The sequence below is a fragment of the Gobio gobio genome (assembly GCF_949357685.1).
Source record: "Gobio gobio genome assembly, chromosome: 17".
NCBI lineage: Eukaryota > Metazoa > Chordata > Actinopteri > Cypriniformes > Gobionidae > Gobio > Gobio gobio.
Genome location: NC_137110.1, coordinates 49,092,771 through 49,116,707, shown reverse-complemented (window position 1 = coordinate 49,116,707; position 23,937 = coordinate 49,092,771). Strand labels below are relative to the sequence as shown.

General features: G+C 39.1%; 1 protein-coding gene across 1 annotated transcript in view; it reads left to right on the top strand.

Moving 5' to 3' along the window:
• The window catches only part of cdh22 (cadherin 22), a 325,753-nt gene that overhangs the window by 223,383 nt on the left and 78,433 nt on the right, over positions 1-23,937 (top strand). Inside the window, exons 7-9 of the mRNA XM_079840198.1 lie at positions 2,432-2,619; positions 6,947-7,203; positions 15,648-15,784. Coding sequence (XP_079696324.1) covers positions 2,432-2,619; positions 6,947-7,203; positions 15,648-15,784 — 582 coding nt within the window. The remainder of the gene's footprint in view (positions 1-2,431; positions 2,620-6,946; positions 7,204-15,647; positions 15,785-23,937) is intronic.

The following is a 23,937-nucleotide window of genomic DNA, read 5'->3' as shown; positions in this document are numbered from 1 at the left end:
TTGTAACAACATTTATAATGCTACAAAAGATTTGTATTTCAAATAAATGCTGTTTATTTGAATCCTTAAAGCAGCACTATGTAACTTTTCAACCTTTATAATATATTTTCAAGACTCTTGTGATGATACATCGACTTACAATAGGTTGAATGACACGTCTGCCATAGCCTGACGGGGTCTGTATCGTTTTTAATCGTACTTTTAAACTTCGGGTTTCGGGTAGTAACCCGAGAACAAAAAGAACAACAAAAAACAAAAATCGACCGCTTTACGGCATATACGTCACTTCCACCACCACCCCCACTTCCTTAAATTCGGACGTGCGAGCCCAACTATCATTTGTTTGCCGGATGTTATAGTCATGGCCGAAGCAGCACAGAAAAATAAGAAAGCAAAGGTTTTGTCGGAGGAAAGCAAAAAGAGGAAATGAGAAAGTGATTGGATTAAAGGCAGGACGAGGATCAACATTGGGCCGGCGTTTGCTCGTTGGCGTGAGCTGAAGGAGGAGGGGCTACATTCCTGCAAGTAAATACGTAAGACGTCCAAAATCATATTTTAGGATACCTAACCTGTCTGTGATATTTGTTTATTTGTCTTGCCTCGAGCTATAATGCAAATCGATTTTTCAAATTTGCAGATTCATCTATGGTAGCTTCTTGATATTATAATATTGACGATGTATGGTTATTACCTACCACTCAAACATTGAATTGAAGTATCATATAGATTCTGTAAAACAGGAACCAATAGACTAGGCTACTATAATGACGCTGGCTTGTAAACATGAGCATCACGATCATTTGGCGTTTGAAAAAAAATAAAACCCATGAAATGATATTCATATGACATGCTGAAACATATGCCACTGTACCTGGGATGAAGACATTTCACACGCGACGCAAGCAGAACACCTGCATGTGAACTCCAGCTGTGTTCAGGGCTATCATAGTTGTCATGTCAACAAATGCACGTGCGATGCATCCACTGATGTAGAATGACAGAGTTTATAGTTTTTTGTACACTTAGTCAAAAGTCCAAGCAGCAACTATAGTTGGCGGTGGGCAAATGACTTGTAATATAATGGGGAAATGGGGTATACTGTGTTAACAGGTTCCTAAATCAAGGTTTTTGGTCTTGCTTAGTGCTTTTTGCTTTCATAATACCCCACCTAAAACATAACTTAACCCTTTAACTGACATCTCTACTGTACCGTAGACCTTAATTTGATAGGAAAAAAATATCATATTTTATGATATTATGTCTTGTAAGGGCCCTTCATCCAGTTTGGATGTGTTTCATTCTAATCGGTCAAGGACCCTCATTCTTTTTATGACTAGCAGCTTACGCTTCCATTATAATGTGGAAATTCAGAAATGTAATGAGTTTACATTTACATTATTATATGAAACCACCTACTACAGTCAGCCATTGAATACTATGGGACTATTTTTTTTTTTTTGCAAGATGTAATTTTTTCATCGATCTATTTATTTATTTTCAATTTACTTTTTAATACGCAATGCCCTGTTGGGGCAGCACTTTGTTCTGCACTGTTCCACCACTTTAAGACTTTATTTGTTGTTTGTTGTGTTTTCATATTCAAACGATTATGAGATAGATAGATGCCAATTTTTTGATTTTGCATCGAATGTTCTTCGACTTCGCTCTTCGATTATGAATAAAGATTGATCTGTTGAAAGCAGTTATTTTGGGTTAGATGCCAAATGTTCTCCTCCTAGCCAAATTTGACATTGAAGGGGTGCATACAACATATCTGCCCACATATCGCACATTCAAATACGATTTTCAAGAGAATAAAAAGAAAGAAGAAAAAACCTGGGGAAAATAAACGAGGAACATGTTCACACAGCACACTATTAACATGACTATATGCATGAAACCATTCAGAAAAAGTTGGGCAAAAATGGGTTAATAATAATCATTAATGTTTTTTGAGCAGCAAATCATCATATTAGAATGATTTCTGAAGGATCATGTGACATTGGAGTAATGATGATAAATTCAGCTTTGATCACAGGAATAAATTACACTTTACAATATATTCACATAGAAAAAAGCTGTTTTAAAAGGTAAAAATATTACACATTTTTACTGTATTTGCTGTATTTTTAATCAAATTAACGCAGCCTTGGTGAGCATAAGTCATTTTGCTATGTACTGTTATATTGGTGCATATAAAATTTTGTGCACATTTTTACTGTGGTTGAAGAAAATCCCCTTTTAATGCATTCAAATCAAATACATACATACTTTGAAATTAAATTATGACAAAATATATTAAGTATTTGTATTATTATTTTATTATATAAATATCATCAAAATCTGTTTTTTCTTCCCCAGCCCTAATATGCATGCATTCTCACCATGAATAGCGCAGAAATGAAAGTTGTGCCCTCTCTTTCCCTCACAGAGATGTATCAGTTTTCGGTCTCTGAAGGTGCGGCCGTTGGGACGCCGCTTGGCCGGGTGATCGCAACAGATGCAGACATGGGCGAGAATACGGATATGAGTTACCTGATCAAAGACGAGGAGGGGGGGGAGCTGTTCAGAGTCTCGACCGACGGAGACACACAAGAGGCCGTCATCACCATCAAAAAGGTAGAGAAGACCTCTCAGTCAGGTCATTTCAAGCTCTGAAGGTCGTCCTGCACTTCACATGTGCCCTTGTGTGTGCTTTCTGCTCTTCAAAGTTTTATAACATCAAACGGTGACTCAACACAGCAGCAGGACTGTGTACCGTACAATAGTGTACTTAAAATCTAACACTGAACAGTATTAAAAATGATTGTTTTTCTTCAACCCTGCAAGGCCTGACATAGAAAAATAATAATAATAATAATAACACTTTAGTACGGGGAACAATTCTCACTCTTAAAAGTTGCTTATTAGCTTGCATACTGGCTGTTTATTAGTCCTTATAAAGCACATATTAATGCCTTATTCTGCATGACCATATTCTACATCTCTTAAAGGATCAGATGTTCATGTCTTTCTTTCTTCAGTCGAAAAGAAATTACATTTTTGAGGAAAACATTTCAGGATTTTTCTCCACATAATGGACTTCACTGGCAACCAATGGTTGAAGGTCCAAATCAATGCAGTTTCAAAGGAAGGGCATTAGAGGCTCTGACCGATCCCAGACGAGGAATAGGGTCTGATCTAGTGAAATGATCGGCCATTTTCTAAACAAAAAACACATTTATATACCTATAAACCTAAATTGCTCATCTTGCGCTGCTCTATGACAGCCACAGATTTCGTAATCACATCGGAAAGGTCACGCTAGACGTAGGTGGAAGTACCGCCCCGTGTTTACAAGCGCTCGTGTGAAGACTAATACAAACATCCTTTAGCAAAAAAAGGTCAAACAACGATGTTGGACGATTTTGAAGTTGAAGATGGAGTGTTTTTTTGTAAAGGGTGTTTGTATTAGTCCTCGCACGTTCGCTTGGGGCGGTGCTTCCACCTACGTCTAGCGTGACATTTTAGACGTGATTACGAAATCTGTGGTGTCGCAGAGCAACGCAAGATGAGCAATTTAGGTAAAAAAGTATATAAATGTTTATTTTTTCTTGAAAATGTCTGATGGTTTGTCTAGATAAGACCCTATTCCTCGTGCAGAGCCTCTGAAGCCCTTCCTTTGAAACTGCATTGATTTGGACCTTCAACCGTTAGTTGCCATTGAAATCTATGATGGGGAGAAAAATCCTGGAATGTTTTCCTCAAAATAAGTAATTTCTTTTCCACTGAAGAAAGAAAGACATGAACATATTGGATGAAAATTTATAAGGAAATTTTCATTTTAAAGTGAACTGATCCTTTAATCCCCTATACCTAAACAACTACCTGAACTATTAATAAACTGTTTATTGAGGCAAAAGTCATAGTTAATAGTGATTTTTTTTTTTTGGAATTGATTATTTAAATGTTGGACAAAATCTTATATAAAAAGTAGTGGTGGGCCGTTATCGGCGTTAACATGCTGCGTTAACGTGAGACTCTTATCGGGCGATAAAAAAAAAATCGCAGTTAATCTATTCTCAAAGTTGGGTTGGGAGCTGGGTCTATACTACGCAAGCTATGATGACTTTCACCTTGATATTTTAGCGCGGATGTATACCTAGCCGAATTGCACTGTAGGGGGCGAGAGAACGAGTCTTCGAACCTGTGTGTATGCCTACTAGTGTTGTCAAAAATATCAATATTTCGCTATGTATCGATGCTGAAATATCTGAAACGATACGATACTCATTTTCTACAATATCGATATCAGCTGTGCTCTCCTCTCCGACCGACAGCGAGTTGACACGCACCCGCCTCCTCTCATTCAGTCCGGTTAAACCTCTGAACATGGCGAACGCGTGTTCTGCTGGATTTTTCCTCATGACTGCGTGTTGGTATTGGTGTGACCGGTCTGAATTTCGCGCGGGGTTGCACATAACATAAATTCTACTAATTCCCGCAGATTTCGCGCTCGCATCTGAAGCGCACACACACACACACCATAATAAAGCCGCCTCTGATATACAAGTGCAAAAATGAGCTCCTTTTTCCAGTTTATTAATGGTCAAATACACTCAAAAATGTCTCAATGCCCATCTTGGTGAGTATTAACGTAAACGCAGTCGTAACCAGCTCACAGGAACATTTTTTGGGATCCATGCCTGCGTCAGGTCTTAAAGGGACAGAAGTTATTTATTATTCAAACTACAAAAAGACAAACGCTCACTTATGAGCACACATATTCTGAATGCCTTCGGCAGAATTCAAATGAGACATTTTAATCTAGATTAATCTAGATTAATTCCAAGATTACAGTGAGATTAATTTAGATTAATTTTTTTTATCTATGACCACCACTAATAAAAAGTAATACAAATTTGCATATGTGTTTTATATTTTGTATCATACTTAATACATCAGGTTTTTATGGCTCATATATGATAGTGAAAATATTGCGCACTTAATAGAGAGGGACTATAATATAATTATTATTTTATTCAAGGCCCAAACTGAGCAAAAATATGCAATTTGGTGCAGATGCTGATATTTATATGGCCAAAAAGTAGGATGAAATTCTGCTAGCTTGTAAATTAATTCTATTTTTACAACAAACTACTCACATAAAATGTCATCACTCAATATCTGCCAATAATATGTCTTAGTAAGATTATATTTAAATGCTTAGTTTACAACATATAATACAATGAAATGCAAAATGATGATTGAAAAATAAACCTTCCTCAAAAGCCTGAAGATCATATTTGATACTCCAGATTTTCCCCGAAAAAAGTAAGGCTTGGTAATCAAGTAAACCGAAGTTACTTCCGTCCAGTAAGTGTTCGTCTTGAAATATTACTAAAAAGCAAGGATACTTTTAAGGATAGTCAACCCATTCTCATTCCCAAGGCGTCAAAATCTGAACCTTTCACATCACAATGAAGACGCTAAAGTTACCTCTGGACGTCACTATATCGACGCGCAGGTGCTCCATTGATTTCAGTTGTTTACCCAATGCGTCAGATCAAGACACATTTAACTCTTTGCATTTGTAAAAGCAGACATGATTTTATTAATATTCAAAGGCTACTTTTATATTTTGGAGCAACTAACCCCACTCCTACCCTAAACCTACACACTTCTCAACAATATAAAACACATAACAGGCAAATAAAAGTACAGTCACAGGTATTTATTGCAAAAACTGACCAAAAACAGTATAAAACTTATAACTCATGTTGCATTCCAAGTCTTCTGAAGTCACAATTTATTTATGTAAATAGTTGATCATAATGTTTTAATCGTTGAGATAATTTGTTACATTTATAATTTGTTACATTTATATAGTGCTTTTCTAGGCACGCAAAGCGATTTACATATAGAAAGGAGGAATCTCCTCAACCACCACCAATTTGCAGCAGCACCTGGATGATGCGACGGCAGCCATTTTGCGCCAGAACGCCAACCACACACACCAGCTGATTGGTGGAGAGGAGACAGAGTAATGAAGCCAATCAGTATATATATATATGGGGATGATTAGGAGGCCATGATGGACAGGGGCCAATTGGCAAATTTGGCCAGGATGCCGGGGTTACACCCCTACTCTTTATCGAAGGACATCCTGGGATTCTTAATGACCACAGGAAGTCAGGACCTCAGTGATTGGTCTTGGACCAGATGATGATCCCGCCTCACCGTGAATGCACTCATTCATATCTCATTCAAATAATACACACGACTCTTTAGCATGACACAATCGGTCACGAGATGCATGAGAGCCAATGCAATTTCACTATGTAATCTGACGTATCGGGGGGCATTTTTTTAAATGTAATGTGTGCATGATCTACGGCGGATGGAGACGCTGACCGCTTTTGGGGATTTTCTTCACACAAATCAATTGTTTGGCCTCAGAACACTTGGAATATTTGTAAGTTTTGAGAAAATTGTGGCTGCAGTTGTATCTGCCTGTTATATCCTGTGTTTTATATCATATAACACACACAAATGGGCAGGTTTAGGGATGGGATGGGGTTGGGTTACATGTTCAAACGTGTCTAAATAGTGTAAATAAAATAAACGGAAATAAAATTCAGCTGGCTGATTAAATTGAGAATCACACTCCAACATGTCATAATGGCAAGATCATAACCCAATATATGATCATCATGACGATGACGTTCCCATGCCCAACACATCTGTGTGTGACGCCAAAGGATTCTCACTGAAATCAATGGAGCACCTGCTCGTCGATATAGTGACGTCTAGAGGTGACTTTAGCGTCTTCATTGTGAGGCGGAAGGCACTTGACCATGCTTCAGATTTTGACGCCTTGGGAGTGAGATCGGGTTGGGATAGTGCAGTAGGACAACATGTTCTTGATCTTTTCTTGAGGAGTTTCTAACTGTCTCTTTCTTTTCAGCCTCTAGACTTTGAGAACAAGCGCACACATAATGTGGTCGTAGAGGCTGTAAACAAACACGTGGACCCTCGTTTCGTGGATCTCGGGTCTTTCCGGGACCAAACCATCGTGAGGGTCAGCGTGTCAGATGTGGATGAAGCTCCCATCTTCATCCCCCCCACCGGCACCATCATGGAGGTTCAGGAAGATGCTCGGTTAGGCGCGCTGGTTGGGATTGTGACTGCAAAAGATCCGGATATGGATAACGTCCCTGTCAGGTACAGTGTGGCCTGGAAATAAACCATACATCTGAATTTGCACATGTAGGAGATGCTCCTCCATCATTTAGGGTATGGTTTGAATTGGAAATATGTCACGTTATAAGGAACTAAAACGGGTTGCAAATGCTTTATGTTGACTTGAACACTGTGATGTGGTTTATTAATGTATAAATCACGTTAAGAAACACTGCAGCCTGAAATATTTAGCGGTAATTTGCCCAGACATTTGTAGAAAAATTGTTGCATGGGCAAAACTTTGTTGCACAACTCTGCAGCTATAGATCTTACAGGGCTTTTGAATTTAAATACATCATTAAGCTTGGCAGCCGCAATGCTTTATCAGCTATTTTATCACAATGCACAACTTCAGTGACTGTGAGCTTCAATGAGATAAAGTGAAAAGGCATACCAGTCTGTTTATGTGTGTTTTTGTGTGTGTGTGTGTTTACACCCTGGCCACAGTCCACTTCTTCTTAGTTTAGACAAGGATCAATTTCCTTCATTGAGGAGCCTATTACTGGAGATATACCGAGTCACGGAAGCGTAACAAAGTGTGGCTCTTGGAATGTGCTGGCCGGAGGCTTTTCCCATTACGCTATGGGCACCTTAGCACGCAGTTATCAACCTGCCATCCTTCTTTACAAACACACGCGCACGGTCCAGAGAAGCTTCTTTACCTCGAGGCCTTGGAAAGCATGTCAAATGTCTGCTCATTCGCGAAAACTTTCTGTCTGCTGTTGTGTAGTCTTGCGTTTCCAGAGCTGTGACTCGAGGCATAAAGTCTGGTCCACATCGCAGCGTATTCTGGCTGAGAAACACACGCTTATGCGGGGAAATACAGCGTGACTGGCGTGTAAAGTGATCGGATACCTTTTTATATGCCTTTAAGGGACAGGTTTATCTGGAATCTGGAATGGGGGAAAATTTTAGTGTGTAAAGACATTTTGAAAAATAGGGATGCATAAAAATATATCGTTTTAATATCGGATATCAGAGAATACTAAGGATTTTTTTTCTGCATTGATTGTTATTCCATATATATATTTTTTTAATTGTGCATGCTAATTTTCCCTTTATATTTAGATTTTTAGTCACACAACTGTAATTTTACAACTGTAATTTTTCCTACTTTAATATTGTAAATTATTATGTTCATTATCGTGCAAAATGCTAAATTTTCTGTGATTTCTGTCCATGTCAAAAGATGTGACATAGACTTTAAAATGATTTTGTTTATAGTTTTTTTTTTTATCAGTATTATTTTACTATTATTTAAATACTATTATATATGGAAGCTTGTTTCCACCATAGAATAAAAGAAAAAATGTAATTGCAACTTTTTATTTTACAATTCTGACTCGCAAATGACGTGTTATAAAGTCAGAATTACAAGATATGAAGTCCGAATTGTGAGATATGAAGTCCGAATTGTGAGATATGAAGTCAGAATTACGAGATATGCAGTCAGAATTATGAAATCAGAATTGCGAGATATGAAGTCAGAATTGCGAGATATGAAGTCAGAATTACGAGATATGCAGTCAGAATTATGAAGTCAGAATTGTGAGATATGAAGTCAGAATTATGAAGTCAGAATTGTGAGATATGAAGTCAGAATTGTGAGATATGAAGTCAGAATTATGAAGTCAGAATTGTGAGATATGAAGTCAGAATTATGAAGTCAGAATTGTGAGATATGAAGTCAGAATTGTGAGATATGAAGTCAGAATTACGAGATATGAAGTCCGAATTGTGAGATATGAAGTCAGAATTGCGAGATATGAAGTCCGAATTGTGAGATATGAAGTCCGAATTGTGAGATATGAAGTCCGAATTGAGATATGAAGTCAGAATTGTGAGTTATGAAGTCAGAATTGTGAGATATGAAGTCAGAATTGCGAGATATGAAGTCCGAATTGCATGTTTTAATCGTAATTCTGACTTTATGACTCGCACTTGTGAGATAAAAAGTCGCAATTATCTTTCAAATGTTTTATTCTGTGGCGGACACAAGCTTCCACAATAATAGTATTTATTAATATTTTTAATTCGCTTTTATTTCTATATTTTCAGCTTTCATATTAATTTTAATTTGCGTTTGCTTTTGTCCTTTTTTTAATCTTACAGTTACCTTTTTCCAAGGAAACACATTTTTTTTATTTAAAATGTATATTTAACTTTATATTAGCTTTATTTTAATTAACAAAAGCTATTTTTATAGTTTTAGTTAAAGCTGCTGTGCGTAACTTTTTTTGCGTTCAAGATTTACAAAAATGATATAATGAGAATGTACAACATGAATCCATTTTCCAAAGCGTGCTTTTGTCTTACCCTGAATGATTACGGTGCACTTGTAATAAGTGTTTATAGTGGGACTATTTCAGACCGGTCTGGTAGGAAGCTCTGCGGAGGAGCACAGTCCCTGCGTGACTCGCCATAGACATAAACAGAGAGAAGTAGCTCCGCAAGCAGTTCTGTTTATTAACCGCTAGAGCGCAAAAAGTTACCGACTGCAGCTTTAAGAAGAACAACATTGTTTTAAAGGTACAGGTCATTTAATTGAATCATTTTCTTGGTGGATCCACTGAAATAGATTCCGGATCCAATTCCGGTGGTGGTCGGTCAGTCTTGTTCCAGCACAAATTGATTTGCTTTTAAAATTAATTTGAAATCTGCTTTTCAATATTTCATGACACTAACCTGTTAATCTTTGGCAATGATCATTTGCTCCCTGCTGGACTGATGAAGAACCCTGTATGCCGTAACTTACGTAAAACCAGTCAATTAGCTTTTGTTTCTATTTTTGTTTATGCATCAGATGGTCAGTGAATGCACTGCGGGTGGTCAGTAGGCATGCCATCTGAATTCCCATTATCGAAGATGCCCGCCCTGCATTTTGGTCATGCAATTCGATATCCTGATAGAGCTCTTTATTCTCCAGAGCCATCAGCGCACAGAAATATGATTTACTCATTGCTGCAGCTCAAAGGTGACGCACAAGGGAAGTAAAAGGCTTTGGCTGGCCGTATAGTCTCTCTGGCACACATACACATAGCCTTTGCAAATTACCTCCATTAAAAATGCATGAGGCTGCGCTCAAAGTGCTCCAGGTGTTATAAAGCACAGCGCAGTGGCAAGCAGCTCGGCTGGTTGGCTGGCACACATCTGCGTATGGCATGGAGCCCATGCCCATCGGTACCACTTTAATCATCTCCATTGGACTCAGCTAGCAAACAGGGGCTTTGCCCAGAGCCCCATCACTCTCTCTTGTACCCGAACCACCCAATACCAGCGGGACCGACCCTCAGAGAGCATTGTACCTGCTGGAAAAACACACTCCTGCTATTTGGACAGGAAATATTTGTTTGTTTTTCTTCGGCTGTGGCTTTTTATGAGCTCCAAGAGGGACATTGGTACTTCACAGCAAAAAATTATTTTCTTACTTAGTATTTTTGCCTTGTTTTTCAGTTTAAATATCTAAACACTTTCAAATCAAGATACAAGTGAGTGTATGCTTTAAAAAAATGATTGTCATTTTACTAACTAAATGTATCTTGATTTAATAATTTTTTGATATTTCTAATGGAAAACAAGACAAAAATACTATGCATTTTTTGCAGTGTGGTGCATTTATTATGGTACATTTACAGTATATACCATTTTGACTGCACACAATGTGCTTGCAGAGAGACTCCGCCCACACGCTCTTCTGATTGGCTGTGATTTTGAATTGATTTGGTTGCGAGGGGAGTGCGCCTGCAGAGAGACTCCGCCCACACGCTCTTCTGATTGGCTGTGGTTTTCAATTGATTTGGTTACGAGGGCAGTGAGCCTGCAGAGAGACTCCACCCACAGGCTCTTCTGATTGGCTGTGATTTTCAATTGATTTGGTTACGAGGGCAGTGAGCCTGCAGAGAGACTCCGCCCACATGCTCTTCTGATTGGCTGTGATTTTCAATTGATTTGGTTACGAGGGCAGTGAGCCTGCAGAGAGACTCCGCCCACACTCTCTTCTGATTGGCTGTGATTTTTATTTGATTTGGTTGCGAGGGCAGTGTGCTTGCAGAGAGACTCCGCCCACACTCTCTTCTGATTGGCTGTGATTTTTATTTGATTTGGTTGCGAGGGCAGTGTGCTTGCAGAGAGACTCCGCCCACACGCTCTTCTGATTGGCTGTGATTTTTATTTGATTTGGTTGCGAGGGCAGTGTGCTTGCAGAGAGACTCCGCCCACACGCTCTTCTGATTGGCTGTGATTTTTAATTGATTTGGTTGCGAGGGAAGTGTGCCTGCAGAGAGACTCCGCCCACACGCTCTTCTGATTGGCTGTGATTTTGAATTGATTTGGTTTGAGGGCAGTGTGCCTGCAAAGAGACTCCACCCACACACTCTTCTGATTGGCTGTGATTTGGTTGCTAGGGCAGTGTGCTTGCAGAGAGACTCTGCCCACACGCTCTTCTGATTGGCTGTGATTTGGTTGCTAGGGCAGTGTGCTTGCAGAGAGACTCTGCCCACACGCTCTTCTGATTGGCTGTGATTTGGTTGCGAGGGCAGTGTGCTTGCAGAGAGACTCTGCCCACACGCTCTTCTGATTGGCTGTGATTTTGAATTGATTTGGTTGCAAGGGCAGTGTGCCTGCAGAGAGACTCCACCCATACGCTCTTCTGATTGGCTGTGATTTTTAATTGATTTGGTTGCGAGGGCAGTGCACCTGCAGAGAGACTCCGCCCACACACTCTTCTGATTGGCTGTGATTTTGAATTGATTTGGTTGCAAGGGCATTGTGCTTGCAGAGAGACTCCACCCACACGCTCTTCTGATTGGCTGTGATTTTTAATTGATTTGGTTCAAGATTCAAGAGAGATTCAAGAGATTTTATTTGTCACATACACAATTATATGCAATATACAACTGGCAGTGAAATGTATTTGGTGTTATGCGAGTCACACCGAGTCGCCATTCAATGCGGCGCCTACTTGAGTTGGACAGAAAATACAGCATAACATGAGGATAGGTAGGGAGGGGTGAGGAGATGAAAAAAAAAAAACAACCCCCAGACTATGCTCCTACGGGAGCACAGTTTGAGACCAGTAAAAAAACATCTCAGCAACACGAGCACACAATACAACATGAAACACGACTTGCAACAGGGGAGAGGAGTGGGGGGTTGAGGTGTCCCAGCACAGCCAGGCGTCCCGGTCCTGCAGCCATCTCAGGCGCTGGTCACAGACCCGCTTGTCAGACTGGGGGTACAAAGCGGCGAAGGTGAGAGATGGGTGTGTGCATAAGTGTGTGTGTAAAGTTCATGTGCATGTTTGTGTAGGCCTGGAGAGTCACGCCTGGCACCCTAATCTCGGTGCTCCCGTTGTTATGGAGACAACCTTGATCAGATCCCAGTCCGAGTCAGCAGGTGGTTGGGGGATGAATGCAAGAAGGTTGCGAGGGCAGTGCACCTGCAGAGAGACTCCGCCCACACACTCTTCTGATTGGCTGTGATTTTGAATTGATTTGGTTGCAAGGGCATTGTGCTTACAGAGAGACTCCGCCCACACGCTCTTCTGATTGGCTGTGATTTTGAATTGATTTGGTTGCAAGGGCAGTGTGCCTGCAGAGAGACTCCACCCACACGCTCTTCTGATTGGCTGTGATTTTGAATTGATTTGGTTGCAAGGGCATTGTGCTTACAGAGAGACTCCACCCACACGCTCTTCTGATTGGCTGTGATTTTGAATTGATTTGGTTGCAAGGGCAGTGTGCCTGCAGAGAGACTCCACCCACACGCTCTTCTGATTGGCTGTGATTTTGAATTGATTTGGTTGCGAGGGCAGTGTGCCTGCAGAGAGACTCCGCCCACACGCTCTTCTGATTGGCTGTGATTTTGAATTGATTTGGTTGCGAGGGCAGTGTGCCTGCAGAGAGACTCCGCCCACACGCTCTTCTGATTGGCTGTGATTTTGAATTGATTTGGTTGCGAGGGCAGTGTGCCTGCAGAGAGACTCCGCCCACACGCTCTTCTGATTGGCTGTGATTTTGAATTGATTTGGTTGCGAGGGCAGTGTGCCTGCAGAGAGACTCCGCCCACACGCTCTTCTTATTGGCTGTGATTTTGAATTGATTTGGTTGCAAGGGCAGTGTGCCTGCAGAGAGACTCCGCCCACACGCTCTTCTGATTGGCTGTGATTTTGAATTGATTTGGTTGCAAGGGCAGTGTGCCTGCAGAGAGACTCCGCCCACAGGCTCTTCTGATTGGCTGTGATTTTGAATTGATTTGGTTGCGAGGGCAGTGTGCCTGCAGAGAGTCTGGTGTAGACAGACACATTTCTTGTGGCTGGAAATGTATCGTATCATGTCTGGTTAGGTGTTAAGCGTAAGGTAGCTTAAATTTGATATTTTTTTCAGTCATTTTGCTTCTCAAGTGTATCTGGATTTAAGGATGTTTAGATATAAGCACTGAAAAAAAAGAAACAAATAGAGAGGAAGGACATTTCCATGCAGTCAGGAATAGCGGACTAAATCATATTTTAGTAAGCATTTGTTTTTGTTAATTGTATACATGAAGAATGTTTTTGAATATTGCCTTAAATGAATGCATGCAGAAGTTGAACAACTTAAAGACCAGCACTGGACTCGTGCGTTCATGACAATTAAAAGTCAATAAGAATAATGTATTTGAAAAATCTTTTCCACAGTCTAAATTCAGACTCTTCTCCACCCCGACTTTAATATGTTCTCCCTTCTCCATCTCCCTTTGGGCACTTTAACTTTTTTCCAAAGAGCCGCCTTAACCTATTGGCACAGAGTAATAAGCGCAAGGTAAAATAAGAAGTGAATTAATTTGTATAAATTTGTATTCCATATAAAGTCTAAAACTGCAGAAGCTGACATTAAACCCCCAAGGGTCTTAAAAAATGGAGTGAGCACAGCGAGTCAGAAGGAAAAATTAAAAAAACCTCATTGAGTTTTGTCACCTCACCATTCTGTCAGTGGTGTTTGTGTTCTGGTTGGAATGGTTTATCAAAGCACTGTATGAAATATGAATCATTTGTTTGGAGGGGGCAATTGAAGTACTGACTGTAGTTTGTCCTCAAAATTTACGACTAGAAGTTAAAGGGAAAGTTCACCCAAAAATGAAAATCCTGTCATTAATTACTCATCCTCACGTCGTTCCAAACTCTGGTGTACATCTTGAGACAAAACAATGGCACTGACATATTTTACGATATGTCAGCGCAAGTTGCTTTCAGTTAAAACAACTCAAATATGCATTTTAGTCTGGGACTAGACTTAAGCCTTGTCTGTAAAACCGGGGGTAAATGATGAATAGATTTAGGCTTTTATTCACATATAAACATTGATGAGTGAACATAAACAGAAGCTCGGCTCAACCTGCTTGATGCGCGAGAACAAACCTCATTGGTTCTTGAGGAGCTCAAACGTGCTGTGTAACACGAGAATGAACCTCATTGGTTTTTGCATGTCATGTGAACATCCTTGAGCTTCTGTTTACCTGATGTGTGAGTTGATGTTTTATGTGAATAAAAGCCTACATTCAATTTAAAGTGATCTTGTCTCTTCAGAACATTTTGACTAAACCACTCAATTCATATGGATTCGTTTTTACAATCTCTTTATACATTTTTTTTAAGCGTCAAAGTTTCAGCTGCGTAGCTGTCAATGGAGAGACAGAAAGCTCTCAGACTTCATCAAAAAGATCTTCATTCATGTTACAAAAATGAATGGTTTGAGACGACATGCAATTATGCATCCTGTGTGCCATTTCAGATCAAATTCACTTCAAATTCAGAAACTGAATTGGAATTTAAAAGACATTATTTATTCAATTCCCAAATTCATTGTCTGCGTTGTCACGAGGGGTTCTAAAGTGAACATTAGCACAAACCGTCTTTTTCAATTTTGATCAATATTCTCTTCCAGGTCGACAACTGTTATGGCAGAGCAACAGTTTGAAGAGTATCGTGCTGAGCAAGTTGTTAAACTGTTGACATTTGTATAGCAGCTACCTGAATAATAACACATTGGTTAAATGGCATTTGAACATGTGAAGAGAAGTGTGTGTGGGTGACATGGTTTTAGAACCCGTTTTGCAACATCTTTTAATTGTAGTATGTAATTATGTATGATGTAAAAGTGGATGGTGACAGGAGCTGTCAGGGACATAAAAGCTCCATCAAAGTATCCAAATAGACCTTTGCCCTATTAAGCATTCACAAACCATGACATTCATGTGCAATTATGTGTTTTCCCTGTTATTCCTCTTCTATGGTGTTGAGTTCTATGGCTTTGAGCTGTATGCCAAAAAAGTTTAAAGCTTTGTTTGTTTATGTTCATGTCCTTTTAGTGCTTGACTTTTATGGAAATAGTATTGAAAAGAAAAAGAGTTTGGATGTCTCTTTACAACCCATATTTGTATTTTTTGCCCAGGTTCTCTATAGACCGGAGCACAGACCAGGAGCAGATCTTTAACATCGATCCCGTAACAGGAGCTATCACTCTGGGAAAGATCCTGGACCGCGAGACTGCCGGCTGGCACAACATCACGGTTACAGCGGTGGAAGCAGGTACACTTCACTTCATCAATCGCAAATTGCTGTCAGTCCTCTATGAAGTGGCCTAAATTCTGTGTACCTAATTCAGAGGAATAATTCCCTTTAAAGTCAAAACAGAGGGATGGTTTTCAGTTTAATGTAGCGTTTGCTGAAGTGTGATCTAACAGGGATCCTTCTCCGAACTTTAGCTAACATTCAGGCAAGGTTCTCTCAAAGTTCATGAGTTCACACCAGTGTTAATTTCGTTGACGGATAATTTTCGTCATAATTTTTGTCAACAACCTTTTTTCACTGACGAAAACGAGATGATAACTAAATAAAAACAAGTGTTGGATGACAAAAACTATAACGAAAATCAACTGTCATTTTCGTCAACAAATAAAAACGAGACGAATCCAGCGCTCCAGAGCGACTCACAATCAACGAATAACACACATTTATGCCAGGCAATTGTTTATGAACTAATGCTGATGAATAATGTCAATGTTTACTTTACGATGTTTATATAGTAATATGTTTTAGACGGTTGTAACAATGCATATTTTATCTCCTCATCTGAACTTGAATGAGCTCCTGCAACTGCAATAGTAAGGCGAGATTTCAAAATAAGAGTCCCGGTGTATTTCCGGCTGGTTTATAATTAAAAGTCACGCATTATATATTAGTTTTTGCTTACACAATAAACTGTATTTAATTTCATTCCCATTTAATTTATAGTCAGGAGGAAAGACCAGTATTTGACACATATTCAATAAAGTATCAGGGTTATAATAGTTAACTAAAACCATTTAAAAAAATCTTTGTTACTTGGAATTAAATAAATGTTAACTGAAATTTAAAAAATAAATAAACAAACTTATTTGAAGCTTTAGCTTAACATGATATACTAACTAAAAAAGAAATTCAAAGTTATAAAAACTATATAGATGTTTTTAAAAACAAACAAAAAAGTGAATTGAGCTCTTTCGTGTATTTTTAATGTCAAAAACAAAATGATGTCAAAATGTCAGTTCAAGTGACAGTCGGTGATGTAATGCTTAAATGCTTAATGTATTACAATTTAACTAAACTCATTAGATTTTAGGAGACTAAATCTACTTTAGATTTACTCGACTAAAATCTTATGATATTTAGTCGACTAAAATCTTATGATATTTAGTCGACTAAAATCTTATGATATTTAGTCGACTAAAATCTTATGATATTTAGTCGACTAAAACTAGACTAAAACTAAAAACAATTCTGGTGACTAAAATATGACTAAAACTAAATGACATTTTAGTCAAAAGACTATGACTAAAACTAAATCAGAATATGCTGTCAAAATTAACACTGGTTCACGTTTACATATAATTTAGAGGGAGTAAATTTAAAAATGTGCTATCCGGGGAGAGGGCTCCGACCTTGTAATTTGGCCCGAACCCAGAGTACACCCCCCGTGTATGTAAGTGGTTAGAACTAAAAGTGTGAAGGGGTGGTGGAGGGATGCTGATAAACTGTCAACAAACGGAGGTAAGACTGCTGAATATATATGGCTGAGTGCTCTCCGCTCGTGTCAATTATCTGAACGTGCTCCTCCCGAACTTTGTTAATAAAACATCATTTTTGAACAAACGTTCTACCAATTGACCAATCGGTAAGCCCCTCCCCTTGAACGCAGATGAGCCAATAGCAGTTGAGTATCAGTTGCGCTGGGACCGGAACTCGGACATCTTTAGGTGTCAGCGCCATAGAGATGCATTGGAAAATCCGAAGCTCTCATCGGTTTGATGGTGTTTATGCTACAAAAATGCTAAAATGTCGTGCCTGAGGTACTGCAACACTGAGGATCCTGAGAGGATTTTCTGTTTGTCATAGTCTTGTTAAGTTACGATTAAAGTCCCTGCTAACATACAAACCGAAATAACTAACTGTTCTCACGTCATGTGATGGTGTAGGTCAAAAACACGAAGGTCTACATTTCAGTGCCTCTCCATATTAAACTGGTTATTTGTAAATTAATTTAATTTTAGATATGTTTAAGGTCTACATTATCTGTCCTACTAAGGAGGACTCCTATTTTGATGGGTATTATAGTCTACGGGTTTAAGGGAGAGCTCGCACGCAGTTTTTCGGAGTTGTTTTGCAGATCCAAAGTTTACCAGTTATTAACTGCACCCCCGAAAAGGCATATGGTCTGTGTGTATGTTTGTTTACTGTTAGTTGTTTGAGTGTTTCTGTGTAATTTGCTGTGGTGTTAATGGTAATGCAATGGAGAGAGATAGTTTGTGAATGAGACGTTAATGCGCACTTATGCTTTGTTTGTTCAGCTCTTACGATGATTTTTTGGAGTGAATAACGATGCAATAAACTTGATAAACCATCAGTTAAGTTTGGCTATCATTCAGACGGGATATACACTACAATCTGTGTCCAAAAACATCTTGGGATAAGGTTTTCACACTGACAGCTGTACATTGTAAGATATAGCAACTCCGTTTGTTTGTCCGAGTTAGCAACAGTAACTAAGGAGGGCGGGGCTTACCGATAGGTCAATTACGTTAATAGAATGTCCGTTCAAATAATGTTCGTTTAAATGTTACTATTTGTTTCAGAATGTTCATGCTCAACATTCAAAAGTAACATTCCAATAGTGTCTGAAGAATGATCAAATGGAATGTTCGCCCAAAAATGAATGAATTCTGTCATCATTTGTTCCAATGAATTTCTTTCTTCTGTTGAACACAAAAGAAGATATTTTGAAGAATGTCGGTAACTAGGGATGTCACAAGTACCGGTACTTCGATACCAAGTCGGTACTGAAATTATAAAAATGTGACGATACCAGTATTTCTGTAGTACCTGTAGGACCAACTTCTGAGTATATTCGGTACATGCAGCTGTTCAGTCGCTTCTGTGTTAATCTAAGCGCAGGGCTCCAGACTGTAGCCCAATATATACTAGTGTCTGTGAATATTAAACTGCAAAATATATTCAAATATTACTCCTGCATGTTCTGCGCCTCTGTGTGAATGACGGGCGGTCGGGTGATGCGCGGGCGGGAGCACACACACGCTTGACACTCGCTGTCTTTGTAGTCTCTGCCGTGTCACTATATGAGGACACGAACGCATAAACCGTCACTTCATGAGAATGTACCGTTTCATTTGAGAAAACTGTCATATAATGAACACAGACACTCAAAGGTGTTCACGGCAACCCGTCAAAATAAAAGTTTGGTTTAAAAAAATTGAAACTGGCAATATATTAAGGTACTGTTGTAGCCAACAGTAGATTTACGTCTCTATGTAATAATAATACATCTCTACTAATAATAATAATTATGCCTAGATGGTTGATTATTTTTCACTTGATCTTTTTTTATAAACAATGTTTACTTTTAAACAGCATACAGCCTTTAGGCAAGGCAAGGCAAGGCAAGTTTATTTGTATAGCACATTTCATACACAGTTGCAATTCAAAGTGCTTTACACAGAAATTAAATTAAAATATTCGTAAGTGAATTAAAACAGTTATAATAGGAATGAAATCCCCTATCTGGGGTGGAAGAAAATGGAGAGTCAGGTTTACTTTAAAAACATTTGCGTTTAGACCGTACACTTACAGACAAATCTTCTTGACCTAACTTGAGGGCGTTCTCTACATGTTTTACCCGTCAGAGCAGATCTAAATGGCTCTTCCTCGCACCGGAGGGAGTACTCAACTTTGGGACTTCCCCATATTGGCTGTCTGCTTCTGTGGTTTTTCCCCTAGCGTCATAAATTCACACTGATTTCGTCACAGAGTCAGACTTCCCCTATGGTTTATCCCTCAATCTTCAATTTTTATTCAAAAACAAATTCAGCTGATTTGCTTTGGGACTTCCCCATATTTGCAGTCTATCTCTGTGACTCTTAGAATCTGACCAACTTACCCAAGACCAGCCAGGCGGACGCTCGCAATAGAGCCCTGTAATTACCCTTGATATCCAACCAAAGGCGGACACCTCAAGAGCCCTTTTTTTGGACTCCCGGTCCTTAGACTCCCAGGTCTAATTAATACCCCACATGATTTCAGTTTCCTTTTCTACGCTAATGAATCTGTTGGACGTCTCTGTACAGATCTGATCTCTTCACCCAAGACCAGATGGGTGGACACTCTCTTATTGGCTATCAATAGCCCAAAACCGGCTCACAGCACGGCCTCCTCGCCCACGTGAAATCTCAAAATTCTCTACATTTTAATCACGTTGCATTTACCACAGAATCAGTCATCCACCTATGGTTTATCCACCCCACTTATTTATCGCTCCCCGTCTCGCAACCTTTTCCACCCAGACAGCCTTAACAAAATAAAATATATTGAAAGATAAAAATAAAAAGTATAATTAAAAATAAAAATAAAAACAGGGTTAAATTGAAACATATAAATTAAAATGCAAGCAGTTCGGACAAAGCACGTACAATGTTTATGTATTATTTACTTACATAAATTGTTATTATTATAAATAATAAACTTAATACATTTAATCATTGTTTTTAAAAGTAAAAAAAGAAAAAAAATGTTAGCTGTGGTACCGAATTTGGTACTGAGTACCGTAAAATTTTAATGGTATTGGTACCGACTACTGGAATTTCGGTACTGTGACATCCCTATTGGTAACCAAACAACAGCTGATGACTTCCATGTTATTTTTTTTGTTCCATACTAGAAATCCATACAGGGTATAGGGTGAGTAAATGAGAACAACATTTTCTTTTGTTTGTGAACTATCATAACCAATAAAATAAAATAAAAACTTTTTCAAAACATTTAAAAAACTGGACGTTTGGAACGTTCAGAGAACATTCAGAAATAACATTTTCATAACTTCACGGAAAAATTATAGCAAAACAATCTTAGAACATATTTCTGTTAGAAATGTTTTGTTACAAAGACAATGCTGAGATAATGAAGGTAGATTGGGGGACGGGGCTAAACAGTTATTGTGTTCATAAAGGACTGTACATAAATAACCTCAGTGGTTGTTTTTGCATGATAGATTGTAGGGGTGTGACGAGACATTTATCTCATGAGAACGAGACGAGATGAGATTTTTACATAGTATTTTTAAGAAATCCTCAATAATGAAATGCATGACTAGAAAAAGATTTTGCAGGGACATTTGAAATGTTTTAACTCATCATTTTGTAATGAATGTCATTTCAGTTCTACTTTCTGAGTATGAATTATCATATGCAGTAAAAGACAAAAAGCACTGAACTGACTGGCTTCTTTCATGTATGATTGTCCCTTCAGACCTTGGAACTGCACATGAGCTTCTGTTGACCTCCTAACTGAACTCCTCTCCTTCCCACAAATTGATCATAGATATTAAGTGCAAATAATAACCATAATTCCATAATCAAAGTACTCAATATTCAAAGTGCAAATAGAGACCACATTTTTCTTCAAGCATGATACAGAGCTAAGAGATGGTTACAACAAGATAGCCTTTATATTTACATTCGCATGCCTCAGGGAGACACTTTCAAACAGCGGTAACGTATTGAAATCGCATTTGAATGTGCGCTCCTGTTTACTTTCACTTTCAATTTCACAATTGTGTGTACTCTGTGAATAGGGAGCGGTGGTGATGACCGCACATTTTAAAATATAAGGACACAAAGGTGGCGCGATCGTTTCGGTGCCGAGTCTATTTTCCGAGTCACGCTGAATTAAAGCCACAATGTGCAATTGTCAATGTGCAATTACACATGCAGACCGCTAGTAGGCAGTGTCCATGCGCATGTTGATGGTGTAATCCACAGTATCAAGGCAAAAGCCGAAGAAGAAGCATCTTGTTGTGTACATTGTCGGAGTAGCAGAAGGAGTGATGGCGGTTGTATCTAATACAAATTAAGCATTTCTAGTTGATTAGTAGAGGTTAATAAGAGGCGATCTGGAGCTGGAATGCCTTTCTGAAATCATGCAGAGTGCTCGTGGCACTGTTTTCAGTATCGGTGGCTCACACACACTCACAGCGGATCTATGTATTTATTCACTAGCATAAAGAATCTCTGGACTACAAAATATTGTGTTATATAGCAGATGTAAGGATGAAACTATCATCCCATTTCTGGACACACACTCCTATCGCAGATTTTTTAATTTAATTTATTGACCTGCAAGGGAGGGGTTCTGGCTGACCAATCACATCGCTTGCGCTCTGGGTAGAATAAGCGTTGTTAAATTTTTGGAGAGGTGCACGTCAGGGTACGTCATTGGCTACACGTGCAACACACAGCCTACGACGTAGCTACGGCATACACTCGACGCAGAAGTAAAAATTGGCCTTAAGTCTAGGGTTGGGTACCGAAACCCAGTGCCTATATAACCGGTATATACCAGACCGAATCTGAACGCAGATTTCGGTGCCTCATTTCGGTGCCACTTAAATTCAAACGTGCTTTCGCGCTTTGGCTGGCGCCGAGCCAGAGACAGACACGCTCATCGCTCGACACATATCACAACAATTCATTGTTTTCAACCACATCATGTTTATTTTAGGTTTCAGACATTTAAATGCTCATAAGTACTAGCAAAAACACACACTGATGTCTATGGAAGTGGCAAAAACAATCCTTTCAGACAGTTATAACTTGACTACGTGTTTTATTCATATCAGATACACATTATATAATAACTATATAGTTTACTCTAATCTTCTCCCAGTTCACCGTCACTTAATTTCATGTATTTCGTGTCACGTGAATTAATTTACGCAGTGTAAATCCGACAGATCCGATTCTCTGAGGCGCAAACTAACATGGCGCCGCCCATCGCGCAGTATAGATCAACTAACACACATTCACTCACACATATTTGAAAATCAGAATATCAGATAGTTCATGACATAGTTAGCAAGTTTGTGAATATTTTGAATAAAAAAGAAATAAACCCGATACAGCTGAGCTGTCATACATCTTTATTGCGGCTTCTGTGTGTCATGTGAGAAGCATGATGCGTCGCCATGGAAACAATAAGGCGATGCATTCTAAAATATTTAGCCAGAGAATATGGTCATATTTCTGCAAAATAAAACTGAAGCTTGAAGCTGGTTTGCAGCATGCCAAGAATACAGACTGTGCTGTTATTACTGTAACTGTTATTTAGAGTTAAATTAGGCCGGTTGTAGTTGGGTTAGGTGGCTTTAGTTTTACTGTGAATTTGTTAAGTAAACTGTGTTTTGTATTTATTTATATATTTAAGTATACTTTAAACTTGTAATAAATTATTCAATTTAAATAATAATAAAAAAATCAACAAAAAGCCATTCTTTAATCTCATCCACCTCGTTTTGTGGCTCTTTTTTTAAAGTATTGGTTCAGGCACCGTTTAGGCACGGGTACCGTTTTAAAAGTATCGGTTTGGCACCGGTATCGAAAAAAACCCAAACGATACCCAACCCTACTTAAGTCTAACTCTTCTGCTGCGCAACGAATCCTCCGCCACGGTCCAGTCCACTATGTAACACACACTCGTAACACACGCTCAATGCGAGCGCTTCACTAAAACGTAACACACACTCATAACACACGCTCAATGTCTTCTCGTCACATGATCAGTGATCCGCACTATGTACGACTCGAACAACTCGTGTTGGATGAGCTGATGGAATTGAAGTGACTGTTATCCACCTGAATTAAATCGTTTTTATTTCTATAAAAAGCAAAACTAGAGTGGAGGCTTAATACAGGGCCGGCGTTTGCTATAGGCGAGCTAGGCGGTTGCCTAGGGCGACAAATGTGTTGGGGGCGCAGCCAGGCGCCCTCTAGTGGCGCCCTTAAACTTACTTCCCATTAAGCATAGAATTAAAACAAGCGAAATAAAACATACTGTTTATTAAACATGATCATCCTTGGGCGCCCCCTCAGCCGCACGTTTAATTACTTAACCTGATTATCAGATTGAATTGATAGCGAGTATTGTCGAGCACAGGCGTTCAGGCGGTTGGTCAGGCATGTGCTCATCACTGGCGCGTTCTTCAAAAATGAAGCGGTCTAAACCCTCGAGTGCACAGGGACGGAAAAAGAGAAAGGTACACGATCACAAGAAAGCCCAGTATAGAGGTAAGTCTTCTCATCTCAGCCATAAAGGTGTCAAACTAAATAAATTTACTTCGTATTATCGATATTATCAACTAA